Source organism: Calliphora vicina, chromosome 1, assembly GCF_958450345.1.
Source record: "Calliphora vicina chromosome 1, idCalVici1.1, whole genome shotgun sequence".
NCBI lineage: Eukaryota > Metazoa > Arthropoda > Insecta > Diptera > Calliphoridae > Calliphora > Calliphora vicina.
This window is the reverse complement of record NC_088780.1, coordinates 2,997,619-3,020,218: the sequence shown is the minus strand read 5'-3', so window position 1 is coordinate 3,020,218 and position 22,600 is coordinate 2,997,619. Positions and strand designations below refer to the sequence as shown.

Sequence of the window (22,600 nt, the reverse complement as noted above, 5' to 3'; positions counted from 1 at the left end):
TCGAGCCCCTTTTCTTGATTAAACGCTTATTGGCCAAGTTATTAGCGAATTTAGATATTTTGAGTATTTATATAAAAAATCGATTTTTGGCTAGAAATATGAGTGATCACAGATCGAGCTCCTTTTTTTGATTAATCGCTTTTGGCCAAGTATGAGTGATCACAGATCGAGCCCCTTTTCTTGATTAAACGCTTATTGGCCAAGTTATTAGCGAATTTAGATATTTTGAGTTTTTATATAAAAAATTGATTTTTGGCTAGAAATGAGTGATCACAGATCGCGCCCCTTTTCTTGATTAAACGCTTATTGGCCAAGTTATTAACGAATTTAGATATTTTGAGTTTTTATATAACAAATTGATTTTTGGCTAGAAATATGAGTGATCACAGATCGAGCCCCTTTTCTTGATTAAACGCTTATTGGACAAGTTATTAGCGAATTTAGATATTTTGAGTATTTATAAAAAAAATCGATTTTTGGCTAGAAATATGAGTGATCACAGATCGAGCTCCTTTTTTTGATTAATCGCTTTTGGCCAAGTATGAGTGATCACAGATCGAGCCCCTTTTCTTGATTAAACGCTTATTGGCCAAGTTATTAGCGAATTTAGATATTTTGAGTTTTTATATAAAAAATTGATTTTTGGCTAGAAATGAGTGATCACAGATCGCGCCCCTTTTCTTGATTAAACGCTTATTGGCCAAGTTATTAACGAATTTAGATATTTTGAGTTTTTATATAAAAAATCGATTTTTTGCTAGAAATATGAGTGATCACAGATCAAGCCCCTTTTCTTGATTAAACGCTTATTGGCCAAGTTATTAAAGAATTTAGATATTTTGAGTATTTATAAAAAAAATCGATTTTTGGCTAGAAATATGAGTGATCACAAATCGAGCCCCTTTTCTTGATTAAACGCTTATTGGCCAAGTTATTAGCGAATTTAGATATTTTGAGTATTTATAAAAAAAATCGATTTTTGGCTAGAAATATGAGTGATCACAAATCGAGCCCCTTTTCTTGATTAAACGCTTATTGGCCAAGTTATTAACGAATTTAGATATTTTAAGTTTTTATATAAAAATTCGATTTTTGGCTAGAAATATGAGTGATCACAGATCGAGCCACCTTTTCTTGATTAAACGCTTATTGGCCAAGTTATTAACGAATTTAGATAATTTGAGTTTTTACATAAAAAAAATCGATTTTTGGCTAGAAATATAAGTGATCACAGATCGAGCCCCTTTTCTTGATTAAACGCTTATTGGACAAGTTATTATATAAAAAATCGATTTTTGGCTAGAAATATGAGTGATCACAGATCGAGCCCCTTTTCTTGATTAAACGCTTATTGGCCAAGTTATTAGCGAATTTAGATATTTTGAGTTTTTATATAAAAAATCGATTTTTGGCTAGAAATATGAGTGATCACAGATCGAGCCACCTTTTCTTGATTAAACGCTTATTGGCCAAGTTATTAACGAATTTAGATAATTTGAGTTTTTACATAAAAAAAATCGATTTTTGGCTAGAAATATAAGTGATCACAGATCGAGCCCCTTTTCTTGATTAAACGCTTATTGGCCAAGTTATTAACGAATTTAAATATTTTGAGTTTTTATATAAAAAATCGATTTTTGGTTAGAAATATGAGTGATCACAGATCGAGCCCCTTTTCTTGATTAAACGCTTATTGGCCAAGTTATTAGCGAATTTAGATATTTTGAGTATTTATAAAAAAAATCGATTTTTGGCTAGAAATATGAGTGATCACAAATCGAGCCCCTTTTCTTGATTAAACGCTTATTGGCCAAGTTATTAACGAATTTAGATATTTTAAGTTTTTATATAAAAATTCGATTTTTGGCTAGAAATATGAGTGATCACAGATCGAGCCACCTTTTCTTGATTAAACGCTTATTGGCCAAGTTATTAACGAATTTAGATAATTTGAGTTTTTACATAAAAAAAATCGATTTTTGGCTAGAAATATAAGTGATCACAGATCGAGCCCCTTTTCTTGATTAAACGCTTATTGGACAAGTTATTATATAAAAAATCGATTTTTGGCTAGAAATATGAGTGATCACAGATCGAGCCCCTTTTCTTGATTAAACGCTTATTGGCCAAGTTATTAGCGAATTTAGATATTTTGAGTTTTTATATAAAAAATCGATTTTTGGCTAGAAATATGAGTGATCACAGATCGAGCCACCTTTTCTTGATTAAACGCTTATTGGCCAAGTTATTAACGAATTTAGATAATTTGAGTTTTTACATAAAAAAAATCGATTTTTGGCTAGAAATATAAGTGATCACAGATCGAGCCCCTTTTCTTGATTAAACGCTTATTGGCCAAGTTATTAACGAATTTAAATATTTTGAGTTTTTATATAAAAAATCGATTTTTGGTTAGAAATATGAGTGATCACAGATCGAGCCCCTTTTCTTGATTAAACGCTTATTGGCCAAGTTATTAGCGAATTTAGATATTTTGAGTTTTTATATAAAAAATCGATTTTTGGCTAGAAATATGAGTGATCACAGATCGAGCCCCTTTTCTTGATTAAACGCTTATTGGCCAATTTATTAGCGAATTTAGATATTTTGAGTATTTATAAAAAAAAATCGATTTTTGGCTAGAAATATAAGTGATCACAGATCGAGCCCCTTTTCTTGATTAAACGCTTATTTTCCAAGTTATTAAAGAATTTAGATATTTTGAGTTTTTATATAAAAAATTGATTTTTGGCTAGAAATATGAGTGATCACAGATCGCGCCCCTTTTCTTGATTAAACGCTTATTGGCCAAGTTATTAACGAATTTAGATATTTTGAGTTTTTATATAAAAAATCGATTTTTTGCTAGAAATATGACTGATCACAGATCAAGCCCCTTTTCTTGATTAAACGCTTATTGGCCAAGTTATTAAAGAATTTAGATATTTTGAGTTTTTATATAACAAATTGATTTTTGGCTAGAAATATGAGTGATCACAGATCGAGTCCCTTTTCTTGATTAAACGCTTATTGGCCAAGTTATTAGCGAATTTAGATATTTTGAGTTTTTATATAAAAAATCGATTTTTGGGTAGAAATATGAGTGATCACAGATCTAGCCCCTTTTCTTGATTAAACCCTTATTGGCCAAGTTATTAATGAATTTAGATATTTTAAGTATTTATATAAAAAAATGATTTTTGGCTAGAAATATGAGTGATCACAGATCGAGCCCCTTTTCTTGATTAAACGCTTATTGGCCAAGTTATTAACGAATTTAGATATTTTGAGTTTTTATATAAAAAATTGATTTTTGGCTAGAAATATGAGTGATCACAGATCGAGTACCTTTTCTTGATTAAACGCTTATTGGCCAAGTTATTAACGAATTTAGATATTTTGAGTTTTTATATAAAAAATTGATTTTTGTTCAGAAATATGAGTGATCACAGATCGAGCCCCTTTTCTTGCTTAAACGCTTATTGGCCAAGTTATTAGCAAATTTAGATATTTTAAGTATTTATATAAAAAATTGATTTTTGGCTAGAAATATGAGTGATCACAGATCGAGCCCATTTTCTTTATTAAACGCTTATTGGCCAAGTTATTAGCGAATTTAGATATTTTTAGTATTTACATATATAAAAAATCGATTTTTGTTCAGAAATATGAGTGATCACAGATCGAGTCCCTTTTCTTGATTAAACGCTTATTGGCCAAGCTATTAACGAATTTAGATATTTTGAGTTTTTATATAAAAAATTGATTTTTGTTCAGAAATATGAGTGATCACAGATCGAGCCCCTTTTCTTGATTAAACGCTTATTGGCCAAGTTATTAGCAAATTTAGATATTTTAAGTATTTATATAAAAAAAAAATTTTTGGCTAGAAATATGAGTGATCACAGATCGAGCCCCTTTTCTTGATTAAACGCTTATTGGCCAAGTTATTAACGAATTTAGATATTTTGAGTTTTTATATAAAAAATTGATTTTTGGCTAGAAATATGAGTGATCACAGATCGAGTACCTTTTCTTGATTAAACGCTTATTGGCCAAGTTATTAACGAATTTAGATATTTTGAGTTTTTATATAAAAAATTGATTTTTGGCTAGAAATATGAGTGATCACAGATCGAGTACCTTTTCTTGATTAAACGCTTATTGGCCAAGTTATTAGCGAATTTAGATATTTTGAGTATTTATATAAAAAATCGATTTTTGGCTAGAAATTTGAGTGATCACAGATCGAGCCCCTTTTCTTGATTAAACGCTTATTGGCCAAGTTATTAACGAATTTAGATATTTTGAGTTTTTATATAAAAAATTGATTTTTGGCTAGAAATATGAGTGATCACAGATCGAGTACCTTTTCTTGATTAAACGCTTATTGGCCAAGTTATTAACGAATTTAGATATTTTGAGTTTTTATATAAAAAATTGATTTTTGGCTAGAAATATGAGTGATCACAGATCGAGTACCTTTTCTTGATTAAACGCTTATTGGCCAAGTTATTAACGAATTTAGATATTTTGAGTTTTTATATAAAAAATTGATTTTTGGCTAGAAATATGAGTGATCACAGATCGAGTACCTTTTCTTGATTAAACGCTTATTGGCCAAGTTATTAGCGAATTTAGATATTTTAAGTATTTATATAAAAAAATGATTTTTGGCTAGAAATATGAGTTATCACAGATCGAGCCCCTTTTCTTGATTAAACGCTTATTGGCCAAGTTATTAGCGAATTTAGATATTTTGAGTATTTATATAAAAAATCGATTTTTGTTCAGAAATATGAGTGATCACAGATCGAGCCCCTTTTGTTGATTAAACGCTTATTGGCCAAGTTTTAGCGAATTTAGATATTTTAGGTATTTATATAAAAAATCGTTTTTTGGCTAGAAATATGAGTGATCACAGATCGAGCCCCTTTTCTTGATTAAACGCTTATTGGCCAAGTTATTAGCGAATTTAGATATTTTGAGTATTTATATAAAAAATCGATTTTTGGCTAGAAATATGAGTGATGACAGATCGAGCCCCTTTTCTTGATTAAACGCTTATTGGCCAAGTTATTAACGAATTTAGATATTTTGAGTTTTTATATAAAAAACTGATTTTTGGATAGAAATATGAGTGATGACAGATCGAGCCCCTTTTCTTGATTAAACGCTTATTGGCCAAGTTATTAACGAATTTAGATATTTTGAGTTTTTATATAAAAAACTGATTTTTGGCTAGAAATATGAGTGATCACAGATCGAGCCCCTTTTCTTGATTAAACGCTTATTGGCCAAGTTATTAGCGAATTTAGATATTTTAGGTATTTATATAAAAAATCGTTTTTTGGCTAGAAATATGAGTGATCACAGATCGAGCCCCTTTTCTTGATTAAACGCTTATTGGCCAAGTTATTAACGAATTTAGATATTTTGAGTTTTTATATAAAAAACTGATTTTTGGCTAGAAATATGAGTGATGACAGATCGAGCCCCTTTTCTTGATTAAACGCTTATTGGCCAAGTTATTAACGAATTTAGATATTTTGAGTTTTTATATAAAAAACTGATTTTTGGCTAGAAATATGAGTGATCACAGATCGAGCCCCTTTTCTTGATTAAACGCTTATTGGCCAAGTTATTAGCGAATTTAGATATTTTAGGTATTTATATAAAAAATTGATTTTTGGCTAGAAATATGAGTGATCACAGATCGAGCCCCTTTTCTTGATTAAACGCTTATTGGCCAAGTTATTAACGAATTTAGATATTTTGAGTTTTTATATAAAAAATTGATTGTTGGCTAGAAATATGAGTGATCACAGATCGAGCCCCTTTTCTTGATTAAACGCTTATTGGCCAAGTTATTAGCGAATTTAGATATTTTAGGTATTTATATAAAAAATTGATTTTTGGCTAGAAATATGAGTGATCACAGATCGAGCCCCTTTTCTTGATTAAACGCTTATTGGCCAAGTTATTAGCGAATTTAGATATTTTAGGTATTTATATAAAAAATTGATTTTTGGCTAGAAATATGAGTGATCACAGATCGAGCCCCTTTTCTTGATTAAACGCTTATTGGCCAAGTTATTAGCGAATTTAGATATTTTAAGTATTTATATAAAAAAATTATTTTTGGGTAGAAAAATGAGTGATCACAGATCGAGCCCCTTTTCTTGATTAAACGCTTATTGGCCAAGTTATTAACGAATTTAGATATTTTGAGTTTTTATATAAAAAATTGATTTTTGGCTAGAAATATGAGTGATCACAGATCGAGTCCCTTTTCTTGATTAAACCCTTATTGGCCAAGTTATTAACGAATTTAGATATTTTGAGTTTTATATAAAAAATCGATTGTTGGCTAGAAATATGAGTGATCACAGATCGAGCCTCTTTTCTTGATTAAACGCTTATTGGCCAAGTTATTAACGAATTTAGATATTTTGAGTTTTTATATAAAAAATTGATTTTTGGCTAGAAATATGAGTGATCACAGATCGAGCCCCTTTTCTTGATTAAACGCTTATTGGCCAAGTTATTAATGAATTTAGATATTTTAAGTATTTATATAAAAAATCAATTTTTGGCTAGAAATATGAGTGATCACAGATCGAGTACCTTTTCTTGATTAAACGCTTATTGGCCAAGTTATTAACGAATTTAGATATTTTGAGTTTTTATATAAAAAATTGATTTTTGGCTAGAAATATGAGTGATCACAGATCGAGTACCTTTTCTTGATTAAACGCTTATTGGCCAAGTTATTAACGAATTTAGATATTTTGAGTTTTTATATAAAAAATTGATTTTTGGCTAGAAATATGAGTGATCACAGATCGAGTACCTTTTCTTGATTAAACGCTTATTGGCCAAGTTATTAGCGAATTTAGATATTTTAAGTATTTATATAAAAAAATGATTTTTGGCTAGAAATATGAGTTATCACAGATCGAGCCCCTTTTCTTGATTAAACGCTTATTGGCCAAGTTATTAGCGAATTTAGATATTTTGAGTATTTATATAAAAAATCGATTTTTGTTCAGAAATATGAGTGATCACAGATCGAGCCCCTTTTGTTGATTAAACGCTTATTGGCCAAGTTTTAGCGAATTTAGATATTTTAGGTATTTATATAAAAAATCGTTTTTTGGCTAGAAATATGAGTGATCACAGATCGAGCCCCTTTTCTTGATTAAACGCTTATTGGCCAAGTTATTAGCGAATTTAGATATTTTGAGTATTTATATAAAAAATCGATTTTTGGCTAGAAATATGAGTGATGACAGATCGAGCCCCTTTTCTTGATTAAACGCTTATTGGCCAAGTTATTAACGAATTTAGATATTTTGAGTTTTTATATAAAAAACTGATTTTTGGATAGAAATATGAGTGATGACAGATCGAGCCCCTTTTCTTGATTAAACGCTTATTGGCCAAGTTATTAACGAATTTAGATATTTTGAGTTTTTATATAAAAAACTGATTTTTGGCTAGAAATATGAGTGATCACAGATCGAGCCCCTTTTCTTGATTAAACGCTTATTGGCCAAGTTATTAGCGAATTTAGATATTTTAGGTATTTATATAAAAAATCGTTTTTTGGCTAGAAATATGAGTGATCACAGATCGAGCCCCTTTTCTTGATTAAACGCTTATTGGCCAAGTTATTAACGAATTTAGATATTTTGAGTTTTTATATAAAAAACTGATTTTTGGCTAGAAATATGAGTGATCACAGATCGAGCCCCTTTTCTTGATTAAACGCTTATTGGCCAAGTTATTAGCGAATTTAGATATTTTAGGTATTTATATAAAAAATCGTTTTTTGGCTAGAAATATGAGTGATCACAGATCGAGCCCCTTTTCTTGATTAAACGCTTATTGGCCAAGTTATTAGCGAATTTAGATATTTTAGGTATTTATATAAAAAATTGATTTTTGGCTAGAAATATGAGTGATCACAGATCGAGCCCCTTTTCTTGATTAAACGCTTATTGGCCAAGTTATTAACGAATTTAGATATTTTGAGTTTTTATATAAAAAATTGATTGTTGGCTAGAAATATGAGTGATCACAGATCGAGCCCCTTTTCTTGATTAAACGCTTATTGGCCAAGTTATTAGCGAATTTAGATATTTTAGGTATTTATATAAAAAATTGATTTTTGGCTAGAAATATGAGTGATCACAGATCGAGCCCCTTTTCTTGATTAAACGCTTATTGGCCAAGTTATTAGCGAATTTAGATATTTTAGGTATTTATATAAAAAATTGATTTTTGGCTAGAAATATGAGTGATCACAGATCGAGCCCCTTTTCTTGATTAAACGCTTATTGGCCAAGTTATTAGCGAATTTAGATATTTTAAGTATTTATATAAAAAAATTATTTTTGGGTAGAAAAATGAGTGATCACAGATCGAGCCCCTTTTCTTGATTAAACGCTTATTGGCCAAGTTATTAACGAATTTAGATATTTTGAGTTTTTATATAAAAAATTGATTTTTGGCTAGAAATATGAGTGATCACAGATCGAGTCCCTTTTCTTGATTAAACCCTTATTGGCCAAGTTATTAACGAATTTAGATATTTTGAGTTTTATATAAAAAATCGATTGTTGGCTAGAAATATGAGTGATCACAGATCGAGCCTCTTTTCTTGATTAAACGCTTATTGGCCAAGTTATTAACGAATTTAGATATTTTGAGTTTTTATATAAAAAATTGATTTTTGGCTAGAAATATGAGTGATCACAGATCGAGCCCCTTTTCTTGATTAAACGCTTATTGGCCAAGTTATTAGCGAATTTAGATATTTTAGGTATTTATATAAAAAATTGATTTTTGGCTAGAAATATGAGTGATCACAGATCGAGCCCCTTTTCTTGATTAAACGCTTATTGGCCAAGTTATTAATGAATTTAGATATTTTAAGTATTTATATAAAAAATCAATTTTTGGCTAGAAATATGAGTGATCTCAGATCGAGCCCCTTTTCTCGATTAAACGCTTATTGGCCAAGTTATTAACGAATTTAGATATTTTGAGTTTTTATATAAAAAAATGATTTTTGGCTAGAAATATGAGTGATCACATATCGAGCCCCTTTTCTTGATTAAACGCTTATTGGCCAAGTTATTAACGAATTTAGATATTTTGAGTTTTTATATAAAAAATATACATATGTATTATATAAGTGGGCGTATTAGTGGATGTGGACAATTTTTATTTATGTAAAAACTTTTGTGGACTATGTATTGCGAACTTTAAAAATATTTAGTTAAATCGACTCAGGCGTCCTGGGATTTTTGATATATCGAAAAAACATAGGCGTGGTCAATTTTTCTTTCAGTAAAAACTTAAATTGGATTACTATGATCATTTAAACAAAAAATTAGCCAAATCGGTGTAGCAGTTTTCCGATCGAAATAATAATCGAAAAAGGTAGGCGTAGAAGTGGGCGTGGTCAATTTTTCTGTCCGTAAAAACCTAAGTTGGGCTATGACCAACATTTAAAATAAAAAAAATTTGTCTAAATCGGTCCGGCCGTTCTCTACTGATGCAATTGTCAACGAACGACATTTGATATTTATTTATATAGATTGTCTAAAATCCTTGGTTCACTTTTGCACCCCAGTGTAGGTATAGGAAGGCAATCTGAAAAGTCTTTTTAAACCCTAATAAATCTGTATGACACAAGTTTTATTTGTCTTCTGTTATATTTTCAACATAAAGACAACAAAGGCTGATATTGAGTGTTTGATAAATTGTTGTGTTTGAATTAATACAGAAATCGTTAAAAGGACCTTACAGCCTGCTTACACAAACTCGTACATACATAGTTAGGTGAACGTTTTTAATCGTCGACAAGATTACCCAACCAAGTTGTTTGTGTAAGCGTATGTCTGTTACTGAGCGTTTGTGTTATTTGTCGTATGTTAAAACTTACCATTTGTTATTGTTGTCATCAATATGACACATACAAGTCCTGTTGTAATGGTTGAAGACCACAAGTTAAAAGGCAAAGGCAGCAACGGCAGCGGCATGTTGTTCTTGTTCTTATTATGTTGTTCTTGTTGTTGTCGTTGTGTTGGCTACAAACGAACGAGCAATTTTCTGTCACAAAATAGCTGAAATTGTTGTTGTAACTGTGATTTGGCTTCCAAAATTCGTCTTTCTCCACGGTTGGGTTTTAAAAGTCTAAAAAAAACCTTTGCTGCTTCTTCTTCTTCTAACTAAACTTAAATCTAACGTAAGAAAATTCTAATAGTAGTGGAGGCAATTACAATGATGATGATGATGGTTGGTGATGACGATGAGGATGTCGAGGATGTTCTTGATGTTGATGTTGATGACGATGATAATGACTTTGCCCTTTTCCTTTGCTTTCCGTTTCTTTCCTTTCGTGTTTGCTTTCTTTCTTTTGATTGTTGTTGTTGTTTTTGTTCTTGTTGCTGGCGTATTGTGTGTTGATGTGTAGTTAATTTTATCGTTTACGGCTGCTATTGTTTCTTTCTACTACATACGTCGTCTACTATCACTACAACAACAATGACTGTTATGTTTGTTGATGATGTGCTCTAGATGTTGTTGTTGTTTCTAATGTGTGGTTTATATGTCCTCTTCCTGTTGTTGTTGGTGTTGTTGTTTTGGCTGTTGTTTCTAATGCAGTATAAAAACCACTTGAAAATTTAAGATGATTTAACGACGACGATGCTGCTGCTGCTTTAACTATTGTAGCGGCACGCATGGTTTTATGGTTTTAGGAAATCATAAAAGTCATGTTACTGTTTTTTTTTTTGTTTTGATACTTTAAATACAGTCTCTCATACAACCTTTAAACCACACATTTAGGCTCATAATCAAAAGTAGGCAGTTGTAGACATTATTGGTGATTATATCAATCTGCAATGAGAAGAAGTGGCAAAAAATAAGTTAAAATGGGAAAAACGTAATATATGGGAGTATAAAAATCAATGTTAAGTAGAAATCTTTGCTTTTTAAATTTGTTTCTGGTATTTTTTTTCTTTTAATGTCGATTGGTTTGAAACATATTACTTGTACTTTAGCACATTTGGTGGTCATCATAATAGGCACGCAGCTATTGTATAAAAAATAAAGGGGTCTTTCAATAGGTACTTTCGAACTTTGTTAGTTGATAGCGCCCGTATGCTTAAAGCTACATCTGTTGAATTGGCTGTCTTTTATTCCATGGACGGATATAGAGTTCAACAACACGTGCAAATCATAAAATTGTTTATCAAAATGGATGTTCTGTTCTTTTTTCATCAAAAAATCATATTCATCGATGAAGCTCATTTCTGGAGGAATCGGTACATCAACAAACAGAATTGTGAAATTTGGTACGATACCAAACTACTTGAGATCCAAGAGCGTGCAATCCATCCCAAAAAACTCCCTGCTTGGTGTTGAATTTGGGGCTATCGGCGTTATTGGTCTATATTTCTATATTTCTTTGAGAACGATCAGGCCATCACCTTTAACGGCGAGCGCAATATGTCGATGATCACCAACTTATTTTAGCCTTGATTAGATGATATGGATACCAGCGACATGTTGTTTGAATAGGAAGGCATTCTGCATGAGCGATTTGAGGGCACTGAAGTCGTGTGATTTGACATCATTAGACTTTTTTTTGTGGGGTTTTCTTAAGTCACAGGTTTTTGCCAATAAGCCACAAACCACATTGTCCCTCAAAGCCAACATAACCCATGTTTTACGCGCCAAAGGCATGGAAAATTAGACATCGATATTCCTTTCAAAAGAATAAAAAATGTCAATGATATCTCACACACACTTTGTTTTATTTAAACTTAAATATAGGAAGCGCTTAATGAAAGTCCTTTTAAATTAGTTCTACACATACGGACGTGTACATCAGGTTCGTCCTATTTGTCTGGAGACAAAATTTGTCTTTTTTTTTTGTTAAAACTACATTCGTGAGTTCTAAATGTTTAAGAAAAATCCTTAATATTTATACTGGTTTAAAAAATATATATATGCAGACATGTTCCAATTTTTATACTATTTCAAATATGTACATTTATTTAAAATCTCGAAATGCTAACTTTCTGAGTCGATTATAAGATGTCCGTCCGTTAATGATTCCACACAAAAAGTCACACATTTCGTTAGGAATGGTTTCAATTCGGTAATTATTATTTCGATCGATTTAATTTTAGTTTCTTTAGATTCCTTTGGATTTTGTTAATTTCCAAAATAAATAATAATTATGTTTTTACGATTTTAATTTGACATCGTTTTGTATATTACAACAAAAGAGATGTTTTACAAATAAATATCAATTCCACTTAGAAAACTAAAAGTTTCATTCCGAAAAAAATTGTTCAATTAATTTTTTCTGAAGAAGCAAAATACGGATTTCGATCGGAATGGTATTTTATGGCTGGGCGGTTTGTATACATCGGGTATTTATCAGCTACCGAAAAGTTCATAAATGAACATCTCTAAAATATGTAAGTTTCAAAATCAAAATCGCAATATCTAAGTTATAAACAGAAATTATTCCTCCATAGTTTAGGACTATAGGTAAATAATTGAAAATAGGTCCATATAAGGTCCTTTTAAGAACTTCAGTTTGGTCTTTATCAACCGAAATCATTCTTCCAATTTTGAGAGGATCAGTCCATCCTAAAATATAAGGTCCCTTTAATAATTTCCCTTTTCGAAATTTGTACCAAGTAATTTCTTTATCAACAGAAATCATTCTACCAATTTTGGGAGGGCCATCTTAAATATTGTTACGAAATTGTACTTGAATTCAAATATAACGATTTTAAGGGCTGATTTAAAAGTAGCATAATGCTTTCAAATAACAGTGCTGTAATAGCAAACTGTAGCATATCTGTGGGCATTTTTAAATAAAAGCTTTCAGTTGATTTGATCGTAAGTTGGTAACGCTGTATTCGAATTCGAATATTCAGTTAAGGAACATTGTAGAAAGTACACCACAGATGGCGTATATATTAGTAAGATCTAGAATATTCGAATTTTGACAGTTAAAGAACAATCTAGAGTGAAGATGGCAGTGTTATAAATAGTGGCAGAGGTTGCAGTCGTGAGTGAGTTTATCAGAGACGCTATTTGAATAAACATCAACTGAGTGCCTTAAAGTGTGCTATATTTTTCAAGTGAATTCGTATAAATTATAAAGTGTCTGTATTTCTGACAAGTTATAAACGTGTATAAAAAAACATTGAGTGACTACTTAATTCTGTTGTTGTTAGTGTTTATAAACCGGTTAACCGGTTAACCGAAAAACCGGTTTTTCATCGAAATCTCGGTTTTTTGCGAACCGGTTAATTTGAAATGTTGATTTTCGGTTAACCGGTTTATCCGGTTTTTATCACTCGGTTAACCGGTTTTTAAAATTTGGGAATAAAATTAATAAATTTCATGTTTTGTGCATTTTTAGTATTCCATTTTTAGTATTTCATTTTTAGTATTCATTCGATACACATTATTGGTTTGATTTGAAACCTAAACTGCTGATTTACAATACAAACCTCTTTAGATTAATATTTTTAAGAATTACAATGATCCTATATAGTAGAGGACGATGAGTTTACTTAGATACTTTTTCAGAATCAATCAACATAATGAAAATATTAAAAATTAAAATTAAATTCCGCATAATTCTATAAGTTTAAGTTTAGGCTAAATCTTACTAATGCATTATAATGATTCATTAAAACCTTATTGATGATTTTACCAAAAGTTAAATTGAATTCGATGTAGCTATAAAAATTTGACTTCATTAGTGTGTTTTGTTCTTAAAATTTTAATTTATTAATCATTTTGTTAGCTTTTCAGAAATATTGCAGGAGAGACAAAAAACGTTCTAAAATCCATGATTTGAAACATTTTTGAAATCTGATAATGGAGTTTTATTAATTATTTGGTATGATTTATAATGACAAATAATCACAGCTAAGAAGAAGTGCATTTGCATCTTATAGGTCTTTTTTTAGGACTTGTAACATTTTCTTTTTCGTATCAGAAAGTTAAGGTGATAATAAATTTCAAAATTATCAAAAATTTAATTAAAAAATTGATTTACATTTTTTGGATGGAATTTAATGAATAAACCAATAATTAAAACAAGTACGTATTATATATTTAGTAGCATATTTATACACAATTCCATTTGACTGAGATAATAATTTTGCAATTTTTACAAAATAAAATGAACTCAGCACTTTTGTCTATTTATAGTTATTTAATATAACCATTCCTGACTACTAAAAACTACAAATTTTAAAGCTGTATAGACTTTATTGGACATTTTATGTTTTTTACACATATATGACGGTTAACCGGTTTAACCGGTTTTTTCGATGTCGGTTAACCGAAAAACCGGTTTTTTAGAAAAGGCCATTTTTCGGTTAACCGACAAACCGGTTTTTTAAAAAGTCGGTTTTTTATAAACACTAGTTGTTGTACATTTTAAATAAATATAGAGTTGTTACAATTTTCAAACTACTAAAGGGCTTTTATTTGAAATCAAAATTATCCGGTTTATTTAAAGGAAATAAACAAACGTTTTAAAAAGGTTAAAACGTAACAATATGTTAGCATTGTAATTTAATTCGCAATTTTTGAGAATCCAACTAATTACTCTAAGGCAAATAATAATAACAGTATCTCTATATCAGAAATAGTACATTTTAAATAAAAATACCTTTTAAAAAAAATAAATTTGTATCAAAAGACTCTTAAAAAAGTAATCTTTTAAAAAAGTACATTTTAAAAAAAGTACCTTGGTCCTTTTTTTTAAAAAATATACTTTGTAGAAAAAAATGTGGGTAGTAAATAAGAAAATAAAAATGTTTAATGAATAAAATAAATGTATGAAAACTATGTAAGTAAGTTTGTGCTCATAACACATAAATTTCTCCGAGTGTATGCGTTTGCGATATGCATGCTGGTTTTAGATGTGAGTGCGTGTGTTGAAATGAAATTCGTACATTATTCAAAAAGTCATTTTTAATACATAAAAATATAAAAAGAAAAATGGAGAGTGAAACAAAATAAAACCGTTACAACAAATTTGCGTGGTTCTCTTACATTTTCTTAGGGAGTAAATAAAAAAAAAATAATGTAAACCCCATAAAATTGATGATTACGCCAACCAGAAAAAAAGAAAAAGGAACCAAACCTCACATACACTCTATAAAAAATAAATACTACCAAAAACAAAAACGATTTCAAAAATAAAAAGCAAATATATGTGAGTAATAAATTTAACTTTCAACAACATTTTATGCTTATTGCGGCAACTGGCGAGGCTAGGGAGTTTGTTTGTTTGTTTGTAGCATGGCGTGGTGGACACAGTCACATTGAGACAAATTTCTTTATGGCTGGAGATGAGGGAAATAAAGGTTATAGGTTTTCTTGTTTTTTATGGCCAAAGTGTAAATAATTGCTTTTGCCATGTTGTTCTCCATTGTGTTTGTATTGGTTTTCAACAGATTTTTATGAGCCGCTAATTCCCTAATGTTTTACGAAAGTGAGATGGCAAACGAAATAACATTCTAGTTCATGTACTATGTTGTATATGTTTGTAAAGATACGCCAAGTGTCATTGTTAAATAAACAAAAAGGAACAATAACAAATCACACTCTTATACACTTAACATCACTCGCTCTACTATAAATTATGACATTTGTGTGAAAATATGAGCGTTAAATCAAAGTAAAAACCACATAAATCTGTGTGATACGTAAAAGAAATTGCTTTAGATTTTACGACAAACAGCATGTTTCGTTTATTGGCAATTGTTACATTTACTTCTTCATTTCTGGCAAATAAACAAAATCTTTTGCAATTGAACGTAAATTTTAACGAAAGGAAATGTAACGAAACGTAACGGCAACGAATGGTTAAGTTTTATTACGTCGCCTCATTTTCAGTTTATTAAAAATACATTTTTTATTATAACTTTTGCTTCATAAATAACACAACATTTTATGTTGAAATTCAACGAATAATAATAAAAATAATTAGCAATAACAACAATATGTTTATGAAACAATTATAATTAAAATGGCATAAAACCCATCCAATGGAAAAGTAGGTCTAGGGCATGAAACTTCAAAGGAGGCCAGCTATTATGAAAATAAAATTTTAGCTTTTTTTTAGCTGGAGGAGTAAAAGGAAATGTACGCCAACGCATCATCATCACTTATTCATAAAGTCCAATTTCAAATTTTATTACCAAACAAAAGCAACATAAACAAAATAAGGAAAAGATTTCCCAGAATCTAAGGGAAGGAAGAAAGAAAGGAATGTCATCATAAATAAACTGAACAAGTAAAAGTCATGGTAGAGGTGGCACCATCACTGATTGTGGCCTTGGCTCTGGGTCCAAGTCACACCAGTGCTGACTGACAACATCTGTTAATTATATTTTGTAAATATTTTTATTTTCTCTTGTATATTAAGTGTTTGTATGTTAGAGATTTTACATTGTAAGAATTTGGTTTCTATTGAAATGTTGTTATTTTTCATAATAAACTCTCTTGTTTGAGATCTGTATGTATTGTAAATATGTAGGAGTATGAATGAAAATAAATATTTATTTGTTTTGTTGTTTGCCGTGTTGGTGGAAAATTAAATAAAATGCTTTACTACACCCATAGAATATAAAAATATAAGTAGTTGCACAAGTTTACCATAAATATTATAACCTTTTTAAATATATTTTTACAATATTGTAATCACTGTAATTATGTATATGATTGCGATAACCATAATATGTTTAAGTAACCATTCACATGATTGTAGCAATCATATATATAATTGTATTAAATAAATATATGTTTATGGCAATCATGTTCATGATGAATCCTTATATCAAAGAACAACAGAGTATGGTAACCATAATAGGAGAACAACAATATGGTGAAGTATCACATCATAGTTGCCACAAGCATATACTTAATTACTACAATCATATATATGATTGCTACAATGGTAAACTAAACATATTATGGTTACAGTGATCTTAATATTGTTAAAAAACTTGTAAAAATGTAGATGTGGTTATGGTAAATATGTACAACTATATTTTTTTCTCTGCGTGTAAAGACGTGCATTGACTTGCTTTCTAACAGATCATAATTGAACTGAAGTTTGTTCTTTTTTCTCTGAGTTTGTAAAAAATGGGAATGAATTTTAGGATTTTATATATATAGTGGATAAATTTGATATTTTCATTCTCGTCGTCATTTTGCCAAAAAAAATTATGAAAAATAATGTTTTGTAAAACAGTTAATAGCTTTCATTTAATATATGTACATGTTGTCTAAATACATAACATAGTTTGAAATATATTAGTAAAAATATTTATTGTTTGTATGACTTAAAAATGCGGGATTTTTTTAAATTTTTAGCATTTATTTTTAAACATATTTACAATATAAATTTATTTAAAGTATTGGCCATTGTTAGCTACGATCTTTTCCCATCTTTCTGGCAACATTTGGATTTCGATCCACAAGGACTGCTCATTTTTTGAGGCCAAGAACGAATCAAGCCAATATCGGATACTCTGTTCCAATATGAAGTGTATCCCAGAGAGAGTCGGACTGGGCACGGTCATTCTAAATATTACAACATGTGGCCGAGTGTTATCATGATGGAATATTACGGTTTCAATTCACTCTTCAAACAAGTCGGTACACAGAAAAAAATGGTAACAGTTATTAAGTAATTGAAAAAATTTGTTTGAAATATGATTTAAATTTTCAATAACTTTTTAATTTAATATGTTTTTTTAGTACTCATATCGACAATTTCTTTTAGATATTTATTAACAATTTCAGTTGTTAAAATTCAATAGGAATATTATATTGAAAATAACAAAAATAAATGTGTCAAGAAAATAAAAATTAAAGAAAAATATACACATTTCTTGTTTCATAAGAAATATGTTTTCTTTTATAAATTATAAAGGAATTGGAGTATTCCAGATGGTAAGTAGAATCTGTGACTATAATATAGCAATAGGCAAATATTGGAAATCGATTTTATATACAAAACTTTTTTTCAACAGGATTTCAGTGGACAATTTTCATCATCAAATGCGTCGAGTGTAGAAGGAACATTCGTGAAAGGGGATATTGGCCATATAACTGGTTAAAAAGCTGAGAAAATGGTAACATATGCGTGCTTTAACTTTATGTATATTTTCAATTTATATATGTAATTATAATAAATTGTAAATTTGCTTATAATAATAAAAAACAATTAAAACCATCAATTTGCATTTTTAATTAATAGAATAAAAAGCTATTGCAGATGTATATAATTAACTAGTAACAATATAATTATTCAATGTTACAAATCTATTGTTAAAATTTTACTGTTGACTATTAACAAATTTATTGTTTAATATCACAAACTCGTTAAAATATATTGTTGAGAGTTAACAATTTTAAGTAACAAAAATATTTTTTGTATCTACAAAATCGGTTGTTGGTGCCCTTTTAATTAAAAAAATAATTGTATTGACGAATATGGTAATTAATATGACAATTGATTTGTCATAATTTTTTCTGTGTACAGGTTCCCTATGATGGTCTGGTCAGATTTCAGCAGCTCATAATAGATAGGACACTTTTGCTCCCACCAAATACAGAGAATTACCTTAGCGCTATGGATATTTGGCTTTGATGTCGATTCGACTCGTTGGCTGGGCTACACATACGATCTCTTACGCTTCGGGTCATCAAAATCTTCTGAATTGCACAAACATATTTACCATAAGCTTTCGTGAGCAATCGGTATGTTTCAGAGGCACTTTTTTCAAATTAAAGAAGTACAGCAAAACTTCCCGCATATGATGATTCGTCGGTACAAAATGCAAAATTTTTGAAGCAAAAAAAAAAACGTTGGGCTTTACATTAAAATGTGCAATAACTAATGGTGTTTTCTTTTCTGACACAAAATGTTGCCTATATAATATTTTGTACTATTTATTAAATGTTACCCATATCCTCATAATGTGTTGCATTTTTAATGATCACAATAGAACAAAAATCATTACCGTTTATGCAATTTTCTTTTCTGTACCTTCTAAATATTATAAAACTATACTTTTTGCTTACATAAAAAGTGGAGCATTTCTAACCATTTGAAAAAATTGAGGGTGAAACATGTAGCATATATTCAGGGTTTTAGGGTAACATTATTAGAAAAGAACACGACCAAACTACATTTTTTTTTGGAAAAGAACACAAATGGGGTAAAAGACAGAATAAATGCATATGCCAGAAAAGAAAACACCATAAGTGAGAATAAATGACAGATATTTACCCTTCAAAATAAGATACAAGTTATTAAACACAAAAACCGCGTTCCATTGAAAATCCCGCATTTTTGATATACCCAATACAAACATTAAGATATCATGGGTTTTTATTTGTTACATACATTGTTACATAAATAGATCCTAGTTCAAGATCCGTAAGATAATATGCAAACAGACTACATCGTCTGTGAATTTTGTGATGACAACGGTATTTTTAAGTCAATTTGTATGGGTGCTAGATGAAACAGTGGACCAATAATAATGTGGTAAATTTAATTAAACTAGCTTTAAAATTAAGAGCTGTAATTTGATCACAACGACTCATAAATTGGTTCTGGTATACTTTAAGGGGGTATTGGGTTATTGTCAAAACGTTAATGAGCTACACTAAATATCGAAAAATTACAGTAAATCGTAAATTATTGTTCTGTACAAGTCAGCCTCATTGATGAGGATATTTTTGTCATTTTGTCGATAAGATTTTATATTTTATTTAAAAATTTACAAATCAATCTGCTAAATTAACATACTACATATTTAAATTACAAACAAAAATCACGAACTTAATACCACAAATAACTATTATTTAACAACACAAAAAGCACTTCAATTAAAGTGTCGTAAAATTCTCTTGTCATGTTTATTTCACATAAAAGACAAGACTAAATGGTTGCAGAGACAACGCGCAACGCCCAAAAATAAATATTTAAAATTAATTATCAGTTTCAGGAAAACAGAAACAATCTTGCAGGAAAACTTCTGAAGCATTCGATACAAAATAAATATTTAAAATTAATTACTGGAACAAGTGAAACAAAGTGAGAGTACAAAATTGTATAAAGTTTTTTTTAAAAAAAATTAAACATTCCTATAAAGGCATCAAGAAATCGAACTCGTCGATAAAAAGAAAAACAAATTTTGAAAGTGTAATCAAATTATCTTTATATCTCTGTCAACATCCTTTTGCTTTTATTCAATCAATTCATTTCTGCATAACAGCAGTTTTATTGTTGGTTGAGGTTGTTTTTGTTTCTTTTTTTCAATCATTTTCCCATCCTATGTTGTGTTGTAGGTTCTCTTCGGTTTTTTCTGTTTGTTTTGTCTTTTATTATGGTAATTACCTATTGAAGCAGCCACTACAACATCAACAACATTACAATTACAACTAACTAGCCAAAGTATAAATATGTATGAATGAATGTATATTTAAAGAGGAAACGGAAGCTAAACAGTAAAACAATTTTACTTTGCAATATACAAAATGAAACTGGAAAATTTACATTAAAAATCATAAGAATAGCTATAATATAAAAATTATAAAACTTTTCTCTTTACAAAAGTTTAGTTAGAAACTTGAAAAGGCATTGTATTTAGCTAAATAACAAATTCTGCTATTTTTATGCCCCTTATTGTTAAGGTTGTGTGTATTTTTTTTTATTTAAGTGGCTGGTTAGTTTAGTTTGTTTGATATATTTTTATTTCGGTTTTAAGAGAATTCTCTACCTTTTGTCCATTAAAAACAAAAATAATCATTATTATTATTATTACGATGATGATAAAAATAATAAAATAAACAACAGTTTTATAGAAAAAGTATTGAAGCATAAGTAAAAGTACATTATGATAATCATCTCTCAAAATAAGGATACAAACTTAATTCGCTTTTCTTGTTACAAAAGTTTTTGATGTTTTCTCTCTCAAGCTGACCGCAGCATTTTAATTATGGTGTTGTTTTTTTCAGAAAAGTTTTGTCATTAATGTAAATAATAAAAGATTTTTTAAGAAAGTTCTTATAAAAAAGGTAGATTTAATGCAATTTTAATAAGTTTATTAACTGGAATTTAATATATGAATAATTGGCAATGAATATTTTTGTTATTAATTATAAATGACTCGGATTCAAAACAATTATTAACAACAAAATTAGCTAAAGTAACTATGTTGGAAAAAAATTCTGAATTTACAATAGATGGCGTATTTTTTTAATTACGTTTTTATATGTCATTGGGAAGGGTACTATCTGTCACTTATTCTCACTTAGTTATTGTAGAATATAGTGAAAATAACAAAGTTTTTTTTGTTTCTAAAATGACGAATTTTGAGCCAATAAATGGGAAGTTTTGCTTTACTTCATTGATTTGAAAAAAAGTGCAGCTGAAGCACACCGATTGCTTACCAAAGCTTATGGTGAGCAATCCATTGGTTTCATTGTCCAAGAGATGGTTTTTGCGGTCATTGGGAGCTACTCAAGCAAAAACTTCATTTTTACCTATTACCTACAATGAAAAATGGATCAATTAAGGTAACTCGAAGCGTAATATATCGAGTTTGAAGCCCAACCAACCAGCCCAATCGACATCAAAGACAAACTTCTATGGCGCTAAGGTAATGCCCTGTAATTGGTGGGAACAAAATGGTTCCACCTATTATGATCTGCTGAAATCTAGCCAGGCTATCATATGGAATCTGTACCGAATTTATTTTAGTCTAACGAATTAATAATTGTTCGGGTTTTATATACATATATTTTGCTAAACTGGAATAACCGGGGAAATTTTAAATATTGTTACGTTTTAACCTTTTCAAAACGTTTGGTTTATTTCCTTTAAATAAACCGGATACTTTTGATTTTTTTACTCTTTATTTATTCAAATGTACAACAACAACAGAATTAAATAGTCACTCAATGTTTTTTATACACGTTTGTAAATTCGCAGAAATACAGACACAATTTATAATGTACACGAATTTACTTGAAAAACACAACACACTTTAAGACACTCAGTTGATGTTTATTCGAAAAGCGTCTCTGATAAACTGACTCACGACTGCAACCTCTGCCACTAACTAACTAACTAACACTGCCATCTGCACTCTAGATCGTTCTTTAACTGTCAAAATTCGAATATTCTAGATCTTACTAATACATACGCCATCTGTGGTGTGCTTTCTACAATATTCTTTAACTGAATATTCGAATTCGAATACAGCGTTACCAACTTGCGATCAAATCAACTGAAAGATTTTATTTAAATAATGCCCATGTTACAGTTTGCTATTACAGCACTGTTATTTGAAAGCATTATGCTACTTTTAAATCAGCCATTAAAATCGTTATGTTTGAATTCAAGTACAATTTCGTAACAATATGTTAATAAATTTATATTCGATTTGAATAAAACATGAATAATTATGGTTGCAATATGTTTGCATACATGGCAATTATATGTTCAATTTTC

General features: G+C 29.4%; 1 protein-coding gene across 1 annotated transcript in view; it reads right to left on the bottom strand.

The window, feature by feature from the left end:
* The window catches only part of LOC135963497 (uncharacterized), a 149,276-nt gene that overhangs the window by 6,000 nt on the left and 120,676 nt on the right, over window positions 1–22,600 (bottom strand). Inside the window, exon 3 of the mRNA XM_065515388.1 lies at window positions 9,956–10,911. Coding sequence (XP_065371460.1) covers window positions 9,956–10,052 — 97 coding nt within the window. The 5' untranslated portion in view covers window positions 10,053–10,911. The remainder of the gene's footprint in view (window positions 1–9,955; window positions 10,912–22,600) is intronic.